At 48.1% G+C, this 17,806-nt stretch overlaps 1 protein-coding gene across 1 annotated transcript in view; it reads right to left on the bottom strand.

Moving 5' to 3' along the window:
* The window catches only part of UNC5D (unc-5 netrin receptor D), a 549,276-nt gene that overhangs the window by 226,092 nt on the left and 305,378 nt on the right, over nucleotides 1-17,806 (bottom strand). Inside the window, 2 exon segments of the mRNA XM_029603886.1 lie at nucleotides 3,883-3,986; nucleotides 5,608-5,751. Of these exon segments, the coding sequence (XP_029459746.1) occupies nucleotides 3,883-3,986; nucleotides 5,608-5,751 (248 nt within the window).

The following is a 17,806-nucleotide window of genomic DNA, read 5'->3' as shown; positions in this document are numbered from 1 at the left end:
CTGGGTGGGACGAGAAACATACAAGACTGGCCTGGGGGGAGAGTCTCACTATGCTAGGGTCAGGAAATTCTGGCAGGGAGACAGTACTGGGGCCAAACTGAAGAGGAGTTGGGGGTCGGACTGGGGTACTGGGAGAATGTTGAGGTCTACATGTGGAGAAGTGTCAGAGTGTGCTGGGGTCTGCCTATGGAAAGAGGTTGCTGAGTACCCCCATGGTGACAAACCCTCCACTGAATTTTCAGTGGGTGTCAGCCAGTTACTACTGAGGTCCATATTCAAAAGTATTTAGCAGGATCACTCAGAAGTGAGTACATATGAGTGGGCTAATACGTTTATCCAGCTAACTAGCCGAGCCACACAGAGGATGAATATGGACATCAATATTATTATTTATTTACTTAATATAATCACAATTCCAGTAAGCATCATCAAAGATGTTAATAAAAAGAAAAATTAAAAATAGCGTCATTTCATACAACAAAATAAATGTAGAAAATAAAATAAAGAAATAACACATATACATGTACCTTACCTCCCCTGCCCTCTCCTTCTTCTTGTCCCTGTTGTCCCGCAGTTAAAGCACGAGTGTTGTCAAACAGTGTGTGCACTTTGGACCTCTGAGGAGTGAGCAATTTGGGGCCCAGGCATAAACATTGGAACGGGATGGGCCATCCAAGCCCTGACCCCCCACCAATTTAACTGCACCAACCCAGCAGTAGTTTCGCAGGCATCGCATGGCTCTGCAAGTCCGAGCCATGCAGATGCCTGTATTCTCGTGCTAAGTCTCGCGAGATTCAGTGCAAGACACCTGGACGACTCAAATTCATGTTTGAAGCATGGGAGGTGTTTTGGGGCCACTGAGCTCCTGTTTTGGTTCCTGTGGGTGCTGGGGGTGAGTTTTATTTAACAAAAGAGCCTCCATTCACAAGAAGGACAAGGACATGAGTTTGGCAGTCCCCAAGTAACCGTCCACCACCAATAATGACAATGGGGGCTTGGGTAAAGCACGGGAGGGAATGCATTTCTGCTCCTAGTTTTCCAGGTTTTGCACTGCATACTGTCTCTGGCTTCTTGGAGGTTTCCATGTCAGCTTTTGTCTGCACATTTGTAATTTGTGGATTTATTTCTGGGATCTGCCGGATACTTGTGACCCAGACTGGCCACTGTGTGAGGCAGGATGCCAGGCTCAGTAGAATTTGACCTGACCCAGCATGGCACTTCTTATGCCTAATGTGGTCAATTAGTCTGTATTTGGTGAAGATCTGTCTATTGTTCTTCAAGTGTGACTGACTGATCCCAGAACAGATCCCAGAGGTCTGTTCTGGGAAACATTGTGTTTTTAAACTATTTATAAATGACCTGGAAATGGGAACAACAAGTGAGATAATCAAATTTGCTGATGACACAAAATTATTCAAAGTTGTTAAATCACAAGAGAACTGTGAGAAATTGCAAGAGGACCTTGCAAAACTGGGAGACGGCATGCAAATGGCTAATGAAATTTAATGTGGACAAGTGCAAAGTGATGCACTTATTTATTTATTTATTTGTTAAGATTTCTATACAGCTATTCAGTCAGGCCGTCACGGCGGTTTATATATTTTAAAAGAACAAGAGAATACATAAATAAATATAGCCTAAATAAAAGCAAACACAGTAAAATACAGTATCCTAAATAAAACAAGATAAAATAAAATACAGTATACTAAAATTATTTTTAAGAAAATACAAAAAGTAAGATGAGATAAAAGAATCAAGTAGAAGACTTCTTTGCCTATTTTCCTTCCAGGTTCTTAAAAGCAATACCAAACAGCCATGTTTTAAGGTTTTTTCTAAACACTTTTACATCTGCTTGTAATTTCAGTTTCACTGGGAGTAAGTTCCAGAGTCTTGGGCCTGCTATTGAAACAGCTCTGTCCCTCACTTTTAGGGAAGAATAACCCACATTTTAGCTATGCAATACAAGGTTCCACATTAGGAGTCACCTCTCAGGAAAAGGATCTAGGCATCATCGATAATACATTGAAATCTTCTGCTCAGTGTGCAGCAGCCAAGAATGCAAATAGAATGCTAGGGATTAAGAGGTTAGGATTCTTCAGCTTGGTGAGGAGACGGCTGAGGGGAGATATGATAGAGGTTTATAAAATAATGAGTTGAATAGAACGAGTAAACGTTATTCAGTTGCTTACTCTTTGAAAAAATACAAAGACTAGGGCACACACAATGAAGTTACTAGATAATATAATTAAAACTAATAAGAGAAAATATTTTTTTTTACTCAATGCATAATTAAGCTCTGGAATTCATTCCCAGAGGATGTGGTGAAAGATATTAAGCTAGCTGCGATTAAAAATGGTTTGAACAAGTTGCTGTAGGAGAAGTCCATAAAACATTATTAAGGTGGAGTTGCAGATATTCACTGCATATTCTTGGGATAAATAGCTTGGAATCTATCTAACCCTTGGGATCCTGCCATTGGCCACTGTTGGAAACAGGATACAGGACTTGACTGATCCTTGGTCTGACCCAGTATGGCAAGTCTTATGTTCTTATGTGCTGAGGGATCTGCAGTAGTCTGGTTCATTGTGTTTTCTCAACAGGAGGTGTACTGGTGTTCTAAAGCCCGGTGTAATATTTGCAGTGTTGTCTTTTCATAGGTAGGGTAATTGCTGTTAGAGTCCTATGAGTTAGTGCAGCTATGGTAAGGCAGGTTTGCTATATATGGGCTGAGTGGTATTTTTTGTTTGTTTTTCCGCATGATTGTGCAGTATTTCACAATGTGCCAGGGTGGAGCTGGGGGCAGAGTTAGGGACAGCGCTTGGCTGATTTGCTTGGGACTCCCCCATCCCCCCTGCACTCTGTGAATTTACCCAAGTAACTGCTTAGTTATCTGAGCAAATTAATTTGAACACTGCCCTCTCCCTGTGTTTATTTTTAGACAATACTTTTACTTTAGTTATTTATTTATTTGGTTTATATTTCCCTTTTCAGGCACTTTCAAGTGGATTACATTCAGGTACTGTAGGTATTTCCTTAACCCCACAGGGCTTACAAGCTTTAAGTGTGTATAGTGGCGAGGGCATGTGCAGTCACATGATAATACATAACCAACGGTGCAAGGAACTCAGTCAACTACCAATTTAACTTCCTGAGCATGCTGTGTGGTAGGACAGTGGGACCAAGTGACCTTCCGAACCCTGGAGGGGGTTCAGTGATGCACCCACTTCACATGATACATTGCTGGAGCATCAGGAAAAACGGAATGGCAAAAATCTGCACATGTCTAATTTCACAGATATACTTCACAGCGGGCTACATGCCCTCTCAGATATATCAAATACTCTCATACACACCCACATGCCCACTCACACTCACGTGTTTCCCGTTCCGCTACACCTCCAGTCACATAGTAAGACAGTAAATGGCAGCAGACAGAGGACTAGTTGGCCCACCCAGTCTGTGAAGCTGTCTTTCTCTTTGGTTCTCTAACACTTTGAGTAGGTAAAGCATATAAGCTTCCATACTTAACACCAACAGCTCCCTCCATTTCTTTTATGAAACTTCCCAACCCTGTTCCAATCACTACCCTCTTAATCTGCTCCAGGCAGCTGTGGCCTCCACCTCCTGCACTAGGTAGGCTATTCCAGGCCGTGACATCTTCCACTTTGGTATTACAAGTCCTCTACTCAATCCAACACCAGGCCCCCTGCTCTGTCTTTCCACCAAGTTTTCCAATTAAACATGCAGTTACCAACCAAACCTGTCGAGGCTGTTGTCTGAATCCGTGAATCGGACCACTCCTCTGAATAATCACAGATTCCAAAACCTCCGCAGCGGCAACAGCACCAAACAGCGCGCAAGGATCTTTGATTCATTTCCTACCTCGGCTGTTGGCACTCCCTCCGGAGGGCGACAATGGAGTACGATCATTCCTTCTATGGGAACTTCCTTGCTTTGCGGGTCTTGTTCAAAGTTTTTTCGTAAATCTATAAGGAAGGGAAAGCAGCTGTTATGCCTCAATGATGCATATTGGTTTCATCTGATTGATTTACTGCCTAATTGAAGATCTTAGATTTGCAGAAGAATGTCTCTGCAAATCTTTACCTTCATGCTATGATACAGCGTGGATAGTTACAAAGTAATCTCCCAAACCACAGAGATGGATCTTCAGAAGTGATGAGATTCTCCCATTTTCTGACAATATGAATGTCATCACTGAAGGGAAATAAGAGAATGTGTCACTTTTCTATTGGCTCATTAAATCATAGCCCTCAGCAGTTCATCAATGGCTAATCTGACATCAGCACAACTCATGAAACCAGATTATATGTGACTCTGAAGTAAGTCCTTGTGAGAAATATCTCTTGGTATATAAAGATATCCATCATATGCAGTTTGGGACTGCAAAGTGGATCCCTTTGCTTCAGGAACTGCACAGGACTGGGGATGGGTAGCCTTGAGTTCAGGAGATCTAATTGGTGTGAAGTGGTAAGGGACAGAACGGCTGAAACGAATACAGAATTGAGTACCGGAGTTAACTAATTCAGAAGTAGTATGGTCTGTGTGTGAAAAGAATATATGGAGAAGCGAGAAGGAAGAGAGCGATGCAGTATATAAAAGTGGAGGCAGAAACACCAAACAGAAAGTTCAAATGACTAGGTCATGTTGTGAGAGTGGAGAAATGGGATTGAACCTTAAATTCTGCAGGTTTCACGGCTGTGTGCTCCAACAGGTCAAAACAGTGCAATAGAAAAAGCTGTCACACTGACAGAGCTGCCGTGTAAGCTTCACTCTGTTTTCAATAATCCTGTATGACATTGTTGAAAAAAAGTCATTGTGTGCAATCTAATGAGAATTTGTATGGCAAAGGTAGGGGGAGAGGGAGGGAGAGAGAGAGAGAAAGAGGGAGAGAGACAGACATGAATTTACTCAGTATACCCCAGACACAATTTTACAAGATCATAACCTGGTGCATGCAAGATCTTTAACAAGGATACAGAATTACTGATGTCTTATTGTGTTCCCAGCCATTCTATATAACCTTAAGGATTCTAGAGATTTGGACTTCAGAACTTGATACTTTCCAAAACAGCCTTTTTTTTTTTTTGACACAGCAGTTTCTTCTGGCTCTTTTGGGTTTCTAGCTCAGTTGGAACCAGGGCTAGGATACTGGATGCCATGAGTCTTCATTGTAACTGCCCAGGAATTTTTTCCCTATTTACATTTCCTTCCCTAAATGTACCTAGTCTAGTCATTGCATTAATGGTCCTGGGCTGGGGTCATACTCCATTGCTCCTTCTGGACTCCTGCAGTCAAGGACCTTGAATTCAGCCACTAGGTGTCACCCTTAAGCAATGTCCATGACTCCCTTCCCTGCCCCTCCCCAACAGGCTGTAAATGCTAACCTTCACAGCATCCCCAGCTCCAGGCAACCCTGGGAGAGTGGAAGATCAAACCAGAGATCTTCCTCATGGCAGTTCCTACTGCTACAGAGCCAGTGGGCCGGCCCACAAAGCAGCATTTTTAAACCACCAGCTTTTCTTTTATAAACGGGGACAAAACTGGTAAAACACGCATTGGCAACTATCAAATAGTGATTCTACTTACAGGCTATGCGCACTGACGCCTTCCGGCTTTTCGATGTCCCAAGGTGGCTCCATGCCACACACTGACACCAGTAATCCTCTGGGCCATGGAAATCTTCCACTTGCTGGCGTGTTACATTGATAAACACCTCTCGAACCTTCAGACCTGAACATATATATCAGACGAAAAGAGAAAGAGAGAGAAACACACAAAAACACAAATTAGCTGACAAGCAGGTTTCTGTTTCCAGCATTAAAGGAAGACTTGAGAAGATCTTGATCTCTTTTTAAACAGTTTCATTCTTTATGAAGGTAAAGCTTTAATTGCTTGCACAGCAATATGCAACTACTAATTAAAAATCCTAACAGCTGAGTAGGTCAGAATGAGCAAGCTGAAAAGAGTGCCAGGAAAGACTGATTTTATTTCTCGCACACACACCGTTAGCAGCCCTGACTCTTTTCTCAAATACCAGTGACCATCCAAAATTCGAACGGGTTTCTTGCTTAATGTCAAACATTAAGGCTTCCTTTTAATCAGATTGCACTCTAGCAGAATCTTGGCATTGTTCAATCTAGACCTTACAAGGGAAGACAGTTTACATTTTTCTGCAGAATAAGGCCTACATTTCATTTTTAAAACAGGCACTGATAGAGCAGCCATGGAATTATCCAAAAAAAAACAAAACCCACTGCAGAGGAACAGTATGGAGTTTTTCAGATAGGGCTGCCTTAAATAATTTTTCCCCCATCGAGGCTGCTCTAGTCCTGGCATTACCCCTACTGCACCTACAGAGTTGCTGTTCCAAGCTTTTCAAGAAAAGTAAGTTTCTCCATATATCCTAGAGGATGAAACCAGGGTCAGGGACTGAATCAGCTCGGCAAGAGGAGGGGAAAAATTGAGTCAGCTAATAAGAGCAGTGCAGCGATTTGAGTAATTTTCATTCTTCATGGTGAGATATAGCCCCCTGCAATGTACTATCCTGCCAAGATGTTCACTGTCACAACATCTTATCCCAGGCTGATGCTGGAAGCATTTTACCCATGGATGTATTCTTGCTCACGTGCTATCGCCTATGCATGCTGCCACGGAAGGTGCTAATCCCTCATAACTCTGCATCGCATCACTAATAGCTGATCTACTTTAGCCCCCTGAAAGGTACCTCACCAATATGGCATTTTATAAGAGATACAAACCCATGAGCTGCCATGTTCAGTGTTTTGCTGTTGCCCCACTAATGAATTTCTGGTGCAGGGCAAGGGGAATGCTAAACTCCCAGATCTCCCAGAGACTTCCTGCAGGGATGTACAAGCATCACGTTGCTGCACGCTCAGTCCATGCGAGCAAGGTGTTTGTTGGTGATGATGCAGTAACTGCTTTGAAATGCTGTGTGCCCTGCAGAGCACTCTCAGGGTATTCTAGAACCCACTGATCATCCATAGACTTGTTTCACGTTCTTGAACCTGAAGATTTCTTGCAGTGCAGAATTCACTGAGGGGCTAACTGCAGAGTTCAGTAAAGTCCAAAGTGGGCACATCTTAGTTATTACCCCTCTGGGTTACTCGTCACAAGATACCTATATCTTGTCACAAGATACCTACTTATCCAGGTATATTCAGAGGCAAGGCCGCACCACTGAATATCCAGGCTAACCTAGCAGGATAAGTCTTATCCAGCTAACTTACTGTTGCGTCCGTCGGTGCTAGACGGCTTCACCCCGTTTGCCTCACCTTATTCACGGCTCCTCCCTCTTACCTAGGAAAGATGGCTACCGCCGCGTCTACAAGCCGACCTCTCCGGCATCCCCGGAAAGGCTATGGTGCAGCCTCCCACCATGCTCCTCCCAGGTACCTACTAGGGTGCGCGCGCATCACCCACATCTTTATTCCAACCTTGGCGTGAACCTCAGGGACGTTCCCCTTTGCTGACGTCACGCCATCCGGGTATATAATCTATTCTAATTTCCTAGCTCGTTGAGTTAGCAAGGACTTGAATCGGGACTCGTATTTGTTCCTGTCTACGCTACTCTGCCGCTTCCGTGCTGCCGCTGGAAGCTCTCTCTCTCTGCCCTACGGGGTAACTGCTAACCTGGGTACCCACTCCTCGGGGGCCCTCTGCTTTATTTCAGGTGCCTTACAGGGAACAGGTACTTGCTCCTCGAGGGCCTGCTCTCCCTGTCTCAGTGCCTGTACCTTCTTCTACAACCTGGTGGAATCGCATACCAACAGCAAACACCTGCAGGTCAATACAGTAAAGTGTGGCCGCGATTACCCTGCTCCTAACCCGCTTCCTACCCACTTTTCAGCCGCGTTAGCCCTTCCTGCGATACACCATCCCCTTTAACCTACTCTTACCACGTCCTTAAATCACCGGGTAACCCGCCCGCGGCATGTATATTACATGTAAACGATCGAATTATCTATTCCCTCCCATACAGTAACGCGCGCCCCGACTATCGCTTTTTTACCGTGCCATTTTGCGGCGCGTTTAACCTGCTAACTTACCACCTACCCTTACCCCTGCGTTAGAGGCAGAGGTAAGGGTAGGCGGCAAACTTTCCCCCAGCCCCCGCTCACCTGCCCTGGCCGCGTCCATGGGTGCTGGTCTCCAGGGCAGCCCCAGTCCTCTCCCCTCCTCCCGAAGCAACGAAAGCGGAAAAAATCGAAAAAGCGAAAAAAAAAAAAGTTGCAAGAGAGAGAGGGGAGAGAGGACGGGCAATCCTACACTCGGGATTGCCAGTCCTCTCTCCCCCCTCCTCCCGAAGCAAGGCGCGAAAAGCAGCCTTGCTTTCCGGGAGGAGGGGAGAGAGGACTGGCAGTGAAAAGCAACGAAGCGACTTACTTTTTTTGCAGCCCCCCTCCGGAGACGGACATCGGCGACGAGGGACCGCGGCTCCCCTGCCTCCAGCTGCCCGTGAAGATGGACGCATCGCAAGGGCGAAAGCGGCCCCTGCAATTGGGCTGCTCAAGATGTGACGTCACATGCCGTGATGCCAAACGTTGTGACGTCACATCTTGAGCGGCCCAATTGCACGCACAGGGGCCGCTTTCGCCCATGTGATGCGTCCATCTTCGCGGGCAGCAGGGGAGCCGTGGTCACTCGTCGCCGATGTCCGTCTCCAGAGGGGGGCTGCAAAAAATGTAAGTCGCTTCGTTGCTTTTCACTGCCAGTCCTCTCTCCCCTCCTCCCGAAAAGCAAGGCTGCTTTTCGCGCCTTGCTTCGGGAGGAGGGGGGAGAGAGGACTGGCAATCCCAAGCGTAGGATTGCCCGTCCTCTCTACCCTCTCGCTACTTTTTTTTTTTTCGCTTTTTCGCTTTTTTTTTTTTTATTTTCATTTTTTCCGCTTTCGTTGCTTGCTTCGGGAGGAGAGGAGAGAGGACGGGCAATCCCGAGCGTAAGAGAACCATCCACTTCCCACGCTGGTATCTGTCATTTCAAATGTCATTTCAAATGTCATTTGAAATGACATTTGAAATGACAGATACCAGCGTGTCCGTGAAGCATTAGGCCAGCGCACCCAGGATACTGTGTAGCGCTCTATACAGTAAAATGGGTTGCGCAAGCCTAACGCTTCACGGACGCTTCTTAGACACAGCTTGCATTTGCAAGCTATTTACATACAGTATCGAGCGGTAGATGAGCCGGACTGTGCGTGCGGCAACCATGGGTGCGCCCGGCACTAACGCAGCTCTCCCTATCGCTCCTTACTGTATCGGCCTGCTAGTGAGTACTCTAACTCTCAGTCTATCTCATCCACAGTATCTCCTCGCTGGGAGACCTGCTGCGGAACCTCCTATCATCATCAAGGAGAGAAGGGCTCCCTCTGCCGAGGTCCCTGAGACTGCAACTACCAAACTGCCTCACTACTGCCACCTCTGGTGACTCTCTTCAAGCTGTTTAATAAAGAACTGTCAGGCCAATACAGTAAGGACGTGGTAGAAAGAGTGCGGTAGTGCCGGGCGCACCCTCATTTGCCGCATGCACAGTTCGGATCACATACCGCTCGATACAGTATTTAAATGGCATGCAAATGCAAGTCGCGTCCAAAGCGCATCCAAGAAGCGTCCATGAAGTACAATCCATTTTACTATATAGAGCGCTATACAGCGCCTATACAGTATCCTGGGTGCGCTGGTACCTGTCATTTCAAATGTCATTCCAAATGACATTTGAAATGACAGGTACCAGGAAGTGGATGGTTCTCCTACGCTCGGGCATCGGGGATTGCCAGTCCTCTCTCCCCCCCTCCCGAAGAAAGGCGCAGGGCGAAAAACGACTCGACATGTTATTAAGAAAATAGAAATTGTAACTAAAGTAAATTTACTGCATGCTTCCAGCAGCCCCAGTCCTCTCTCCCCTCCTCTCGAGGCGCCCACCTCGGCTCCCCTGCCTACCGGGGGCAGCCGGCGGCGAAAGCGGCTTCCAGCAGACCCGCCGGCGAAGGTACATGAACGCACAACCAATTTGGGCGCTCAAGGCACCTTCGCTGGCTTGAGCGCCCAAATGGGACGTACAGGCGGTGCGAGCTCATCATGCCAAAAAAATTGCACCGGCAGGCAACTGGAAGATTGCCAGAGCGACGGAGCCAGGGCGGGGCGTCGGCTCCCCTACCTTTCCTGCATGTGGGGCAGCTCCGGCTCGCCTGCCTGCCTGCCTCCCTCCGTTCTGCCGCTCACTGCCTCCCCAGCGCCATCTTGCAGCTTGTGACGTCACCCCTGACCCTTGAGTGCCCAAACGCTGGCGAAAGTGCATGAACGCACGTCCAATTTGGGCGCTCAAGCAGCGAAGGCACATGAGCGCACACCGTGACATGAGCGCCCGGATGGACCTCCGAGGTCACGGCGTTCGCTCATGCGCCTTTGCTGCTTGAGTGCCCAAATTGGACGTGCGTTCATGCACTTTCGCCAGCGTTTGGGCGCTCAAGGGTCAGGGGTGACGTCACAAGCTGCAAGATGGCACTGGGGAGGCAGTGAGCGGCGGAACGGAGGGAGGCAGGCAGGCAGGTGAGCCGGAGCTGCCCCACATGCAGGAAAGGTAGGGGAGCCGACGCCCCGCCCTGGCTCCGCCGCTCTGGCAATCTTCCAGTTGCCTGCCGGTGCAATTTTTTTGGCATGATGAGCTCGCACCGCCTGTACGTCCCATTTGGGCGCTCAAGCCAGCGAAGGTGCCTTGAGCGCCCAAATTGAAAGTACAGGCGTGCGTTCATGCATCTTCGCCGGCGGGGGCTGCTGGAAGGTGCCTCGCGGAGAGCGCCCGATCCGCCCCGGGCTGCTGAAGCGGAAGAAGGAATGCTGAAAGAGAAAATGAAGGGACAACATGAGCCAAAGCGGAAGAAGGAATGCTGGAGGAGAGAGTGAAGGGTTGTGAGCCAAAGCGGGAGAAGGCATGCTGAAAGAGAAAGTGAAGGGACATTTGTGAGTCAATGTCCCTGTCCCCGTCAGCACGGGCCCGTATGGGAGACCGGCACCCATGGACGCAGCCAGGGCAGGTGAGCGGGGGCTGGGGGAAAGTTTGCCCGTGAAATTTCATGGGCAAACTTTACTGCCTACCCTCTAACGCAGGGGTAAGGGTAGGCGGTAATTTAGCAGGTTAAAGACGCGGCTAAACTGCAGGTTAAAAAGGCGATAGTCGGGGCGCACATTACTGTATGGGAGGGAATAGCTAATCGGAGCGTTTACATATCATATACATGCCGCGGGCGGAAAGGGTTACCTGTTGATTTAAAGAAGCGGTAAGGATGGGTTAAAAGGGATAGTGAATCGCGGGTTGGACTTACGCGGCCAAAGTGCGGGTAAAAAAGCGGGTTAGAAACGGGGTAATCGCGGCCGCGCTTTACTGTATCGGCCTATGTGTTTGTGCATTCTGAGTCTAGCCTAGTACTGTGGCTCCTTACGGGGCTCCACCCATGGGTGTGGTCATCTGCCACAGTACCCAAGGATCCACACAAACACCGCTCAACCATAACACTTAGCTGGCTGTCTGATTATGGACCTCCTTGCTCTAATTATCCTGCTATATTTTTCTCCATATACTGTATTTATTTGATGTGATTTCTCACTTTTCCCACCATACCTCGGTGAGCTGGCCTGCAGGTGGTGTTTGACCATTACACTGTAATTCAAACTGAGGCTTGGACAGCATGCCTATCCCAATATCTTAGAGGAAACTATAAGACTATAAAATCTGGCACTGCCATTGGCCAGAAAGCTATTGCTAGACAGAAGGGCATTGGTCAGGGAACTAATGCTAGTACTTTGTGCCCTGATTGGCCCTTCAGACAGAGAACTAGCCCTGAAGCTGCTAGAATTCTCTAATCTCAGCTAGAAGCATAGACGGATCACTTCTGTGCTGAGACCTTCTATGCAGGAGTGTACAGAAAGCTCCCTCAGACTAACTTAAAGGACCAGGCACAGCTGTCTTATCTGGCCCTCCTTAAGGTTGAGACCCGCAGGGAATCCTGGGTGAAGGGAGGAGCCCTTCACCAGAATATAAAACCTCAGGGCCTAGAAGGGTTAGATGGGCCCTGGGGAAGAGAGAAAGTTGCACCATATCAGAAGACCTGCTACGTTTGAGACTGTTAAAGGTTTGAGGGTATGTGGAGCCTTGGCCCGAGGTGCGAGTTGTAACAGCCCGTGGGGAGGAGCCCCACAGGTCCGCACCATCAGGAGGCGAGGTACCGGCACAGTGGTGGAGAGTCCCCCAGGGACCAGGAAGTAACCCCCATAGGGTGATAGACAGTTGGTGGTTCCTGGCGTGAGACTCTGAAGAGAGAGGTGCCAGGCGGACCGCGGAGTGGTAGGCACAGGATTAGCTGTGCAGAAGGTTCTCCGGGAGGACAGCCCCGAGGGGCGGAGCTGCAGCATGGTGGGCATAGGTTAGGAGGCGCAGGCCAACCCATGAGGCAGGAAAGCCCGGTCCCGATTTCAGCTGCTGACATAGGCAGGAGAGCGGAGGAATGCCGACAGTGTAGTAGAGAAGCAGGTCAGAGGAGTGGGACAGCTGACAGTCGTTGGATAGGCAGAAACCCAGCCCCGAGGAGCAGGGAGGCTCTAGGTAGTCTCTTGAGTAGTAGGCGCGGCCTGAGGAGCGAGAGAGCGCAGACAGTCTTGGTAAAAGGTAGATTCAACCTCGAGAAGTGGGGAAGGCTAGCCAAGGAACTCACAGGTTGCCGCAGTGTTCTAAGGGAGACCCGAGTAGCAGAAACCAATGCAGAGCAGGACCCAGGAGGCGCAGAGCCAGCCCGAGGAGTGGGGTAAGCCAGAGGAGCAAGTCCCCGTAGGAACACACACTGACCCCCGAGGAGCAGGCGCCAGACAGCGTCGAGGAGCAAGGCACGAAGCAACGTCTCAGGAACACAAGGCAGGAGTTGAAGACTCATACGGAACTTGTTGCCAAGTCGGCTAGCTGGGGGCAAAGGTGGAGCTTAAATATAGGTGTCCGATGACATCATCCAACAGGGATGCCCCCGAGGTTCCCGCTCAAAGGCGGGGCCTGTGACGCGCACGCCTAGGAAGGCCCGACGGAATAGGAAGTTACGGCATCCATGCCGCCGGAGTCCCGAGGAACACTGCGGTGTAGGCAGGCCCGCGCTGCGAGCAGCCCCAGGGAGGGCAGGAGAGCGGTGCAAGAAGTGAGTTCTCGCGGGCTGCAACCGACAGGCATAACACTGCCATTGTTGAAACCTGCTAGCTTAAAGTTGGGAACTTGCCTGAAGTCAAGGTAAGCTGCCTCCAAGTGTTTACTTTTGCTTTGCACTTTCCTTTGTTAATTGTGACATACCTGAAGCTTAAGTGAACTTCCTAAGTTGTTTTGTTTTGCTGTGCACTGCACATTTGAGTGTTTTCACTATAAATAAACCACACTGAAGGAACAACCAGAGTCCACCTTCGTTTTCCCTCTGGCTGGCCCCAAGCTGCTACTGCTCTAGTTACCACATATGGGATCTCTTGCCTAAGCGAGAAGAACAGACAACAGTCCACAGCTGCAGCAAAAGAAGAAAACAAAACAAAACCACCCTACAGATTTTTTTTAAAAATTTTTCCTGGGGGCCTCCCAATTCCACTCACCTTACTTTTGTACCACAGGCCAACGGGACAGGGAGGAGCCCTATCTGTATAGTCAGGGGTCAAACAGTGAGTAAGGGCTGGACAGGCCAAAAGATTTTGTTTTGTTTTGTCCAGTTTTCCTATTCCTGGAGAGGAACATTATTTGGAGGCAGCGTGCTAAGCCGACAAGATGGAGCAGATCACCTGCTACATGGCAGCAACAATTACAAAATGCCCTGGAAATAGAAATTGACCAACAGCAGGCACTGCAAGAGCAGGTGGTGCAGCAATAAACAGTGTTTACGCAGACTGCCCAAGCTGTGCAAGCAGCCATAACCAGTCCACTTGCAGGGCCACTGATACTCCTTAAGATGACACCTGGAGAAGTCCCAGATGGGTTTTTTAAAAACTTTGAGTCACAGCACGAGTGACAAGCTGGTCAGACGACAGGTGGACTAGCTATTTGGGGGCCAGGGACAGCCAAGATGCCTAACAAATAGCTAACCAGGAAGGGAGTGTCACTTAACAGGAAGTCAAGCAGCCATTTTCAGTCAAGCAGCCATTTTCAGAAGCGAACCAACAGCGGTTTCGGCGCGGAATTCTTCAGGCTTATGAAAACTCCAGGAACCTCTTCCAAAGACTAAAAGACATTGCTTGGAAGTGGCAGCACCTGGAAGGGAAGACCGGGGTGGAGGTAGTCAAAACAGTGCTACTGGAACAATTCCAGAACAGGCTAGAATGGCCGATGCGACAGTGGATCTGCCAACACGCAAACTTTATGCTGGATAAGGCCCTAGAAGTAGCGGAGGTCTATTACTAGGCCCAGACCATGCTGGAGGCACAAGGTTCCTGGAGACGCCACCTAATCCAGGGAGAGGTCGACAGAGTTCTAAGAATCAGAGGCCCGGACAACCAGTACTGCTGACCTGGGCTGGACTTTACATCTCAAGCGAAACTCTCCGCTGGACCACCATGTTTCAATTGTGGAGAAAGGGGCCATTTTGCTTGACTGTCCTCATAGGGGAGAGCAGCTGATGGACGTTAATGCAGTGACCCCACACATTTGTAACTTCATGGATGATTCCAACCAGGGAATTTCCACTTTCATGATCTCAGTCGAACTAGATGCAATTCCAACAAAAGCCTTAGTGGACTCGGGGAGTGTAAAAATGCTTGCTTGGAGAGACTTGTTGAAGTGAGACCAAATTGACTAAGACAAGATAGTGACCCTGGCATGCATTCATGGGGACCATTGAAAATATTCAACAAGCTGGGTACGACTGAAGATCCCAACCAATCAAGATATGGTTGAGGTGGGAGTATTTCCTTGGCTACCCTACCCCTTGATCTGTGGATGGGTGTCCAAAGTTCAAATGTCTCTGGAACCAGCTTACAATAGGCTCGTCCAGCTACAACCAGGAAAACTGGAGTTTCCAGAATGCTTTCAATTGGTTGACCCTGATCTTTTCTATAAAGATTCTAAGTCCCAGAGGCAATGCTGACAGAACAAGTAACCTCTGCTTCTAATCTAGAGGCAGCCAGGGAGGAGGGTTTGGAGTTGGAGAGAAAACAACCATCCACCCAGAATGTCCTACTGGACCACTTGGAGTGGGACCCAAGGGGTGATCTGGGAAACTAGATTAGCTCAGAGGGATGATGAATCATTTAAGTGGGCCCAGAAGCATATACAACAGGTAGACAGTTCCTGGAGTGCAGCTTATAAACCCTGTTCCTCCCTAATTTTTTATGAAAGGAGTTTTACTTTACAGAGTCACAAAGGGTAGTATGGAAGGGGAAGTGATAGAACAACTCCTAGCATTCCAAAACCCTGTCGTCAGCAGGTCATGCAGTTAGCATACAGTCACCTTCTGGGGGAGGAAAAGACAGAAAAGATGCTGGCACAATTCTATTGGCTGTGCCTTCATAAACAGGTCCAGTTGTATTGCCGGTCCTGCCTTATCTGCCAGCTCACAAAGCCTGCTACAGTACTGGCAGCACCTCTCATACCAATGCCTATAATCAAAACTCCATTTAAAAGAGTGGACATGGATCTTGTGGGGCCAGTAGAGAAATTGACTCTGGGAAATAAATACATTTTCATCACACTAGACTATGCCACTAGATATCTGGAAGCAGTGCCGCTAAGGAATATGAAGACCCCCCGATGGTGCTGACTGCTCTAATGGTGGGTTTTTCATGTCTTGGGCTGCCCAAGGAGATCCTGATGGATGAGGGTACTCCTTTAATCTCAAAGGTCATGAAACAACTCTGCACCTTGCTCAAGGTAAAAACTCTGCTGACCTTGGTGTATCACCTGCAGACCGATGGCCTGGTCGAGCGCTTCAATCAGATGTTCAAACAAATATTGAGGAAATTTGTGAACAAAGACGGTAAAAACTGGGACACACTACTACCCTATGTGCTGTTTGCAATCTGCAAAGTACCACAGAACTCAATGGGGTTTTCCCCATTTGAGTTTCTATAAGGAAGGAGACCGAGAGGAATCTTGGACATAACTCATGTGACCTGGGAAGATGAAGTGAACTCCTGGCAGAACCTAGTGGACCTCATGTTCAGAGTACAAAATCGCTTTAAAAAGGTTGAGAAAGCGGCCCGCCTAAGTCTGAAAAAGGCTTAGAGTTCCCAAACTCGAGCTTACAATCATTCCACAGTTCAATGAGTATTCCAGCCGAGGAACTATGCCCTTGTCTTTCTCCCATCATCAGAAAGCAAGCTGTTAGCCCATTGGTAAGGATCCTATGAAGTTTTGGAGAAAACAGGGCCCATGGATTACAAAATGGCTCAGCCAGATAAACAGAAAAAAAATCAAAACTACCATGTAAACCTCCTGAAGAAATGAGTGGCATAGGAGTGCGGCATGGTACAGGAAGGAGAATTTGGCCCAGAGGTTGGACCTGAAGTGGACCAAACAAGTTCCTTTTGGAGATCAGCTATCCAGTGCACAAACAGCTGACTTGAAGCAGCTAACAGAGAAAAACAAGGAGATTTTCTCGAATCTGCCTGGTTGTACCCACCTGGTGCAACATAACATCATTACGTTTTTGGGAGTTGTGGTATGCCAACGACCCTTTCAGATTCCCAAGGCCAGGCGCAACATCTTTGAGACTGAAGTGAAGGATATGCTCCAGCTCTGGGTAATGGAGGAGTCTAACAGTAATTGGTCCTCACCCATGGCATTGGTACCAAAGCCAGATGGGAGCATAATGTTCTGTATCGACTTTAAAATGGTCAACGAGGTCTCAAAACTCAATGCCTATCCAATGCCATGAGTGGATGAAATGATTGAGCATCTGGGACTGGACCAGTTCAAGATCCTTGATCTTACCAAAAGGTATTGGCAGGTGCCTCTCGTGCCTTCAGAGAAGAAGTGTTCTAAACACCCGGTGGATTTTTCCAGTTTACTGTACTACCTTTTGGCCTTCATGGCACCCCTGTAACATTTCAATGATTGGCCGACTGCCTGCTCTGCCCACATCAAGGGTATGCAGGCACCTACTTTGAAGATGTAGTGGTCTAAAGCCCCAATTGGAAGGCACATCTTAGCCAACTCCAGGCCATGCTAACCAGTCTAAAGAAAGCTACCCCTATGAAGTGCTTGATGGGAGGGCAAGAGGTCCAGTATCTTGCCTTCATCCTGCAGGAGGGCAAGGTCCATCCACAGACCAGGAAGATCAAGGCAATCACCCAGGTGCCAGTCCTGCAAACAAAAGCGAAAGTAATAGCATTCCTAGGCCTTATAGGATATTACAGAAGGTTTATTCCCAACTACTCAGAGAAAGCAGAACCTCTCACAAGGCTGTTGATAAATAAAGCACCAAAGAAAGTCCAATGGTCAGAGAAAGCATAGAAAGCCTTCACAGCCCTGAAGGAGGCGATATGCTCTGAACTGGTCCTGATAGGCCTGAACTTCACCAAACCCTTCACAGTGCAGATTGATGCCTCAAACGTCAGCTTGGGAGTCATCTTAGTCCAGGAGAAGGATGGTCAAGAACATGCTGTGACATACATTAGCCTGAAGCTAATGCCATGCGAGAGGCGTTACTCAACAGTTGAAAAGGAGACCTTAGCAGTCAAGTGGGCCTTAGAGGCCTTGCACTATTATCTGCTGGGACGGCAGTTCACGCTCATAATGGACCACCATCCACTCTTATGGATAA

This window comes from Rhinatrema bivittatum, chromosome 5, assembly GCF_901001135.1.
Source record: "Rhinatrema bivittatum chromosome 5, aRhiBiv1.1, whole genome shotgun sequence".
NCBI classification, from domain to species: domain Eukaryota; kingdom Metazoa; phylum Chordata; class Amphibia; order Gymnophiona; family Rhinatrematidae; genus Rhinatrema; species Rhinatrema bivittatum.
Note: the sequence above shows the minus strand (reverse complement) of the source record. Positions and strands in the feature narration are given on the sequence as shown.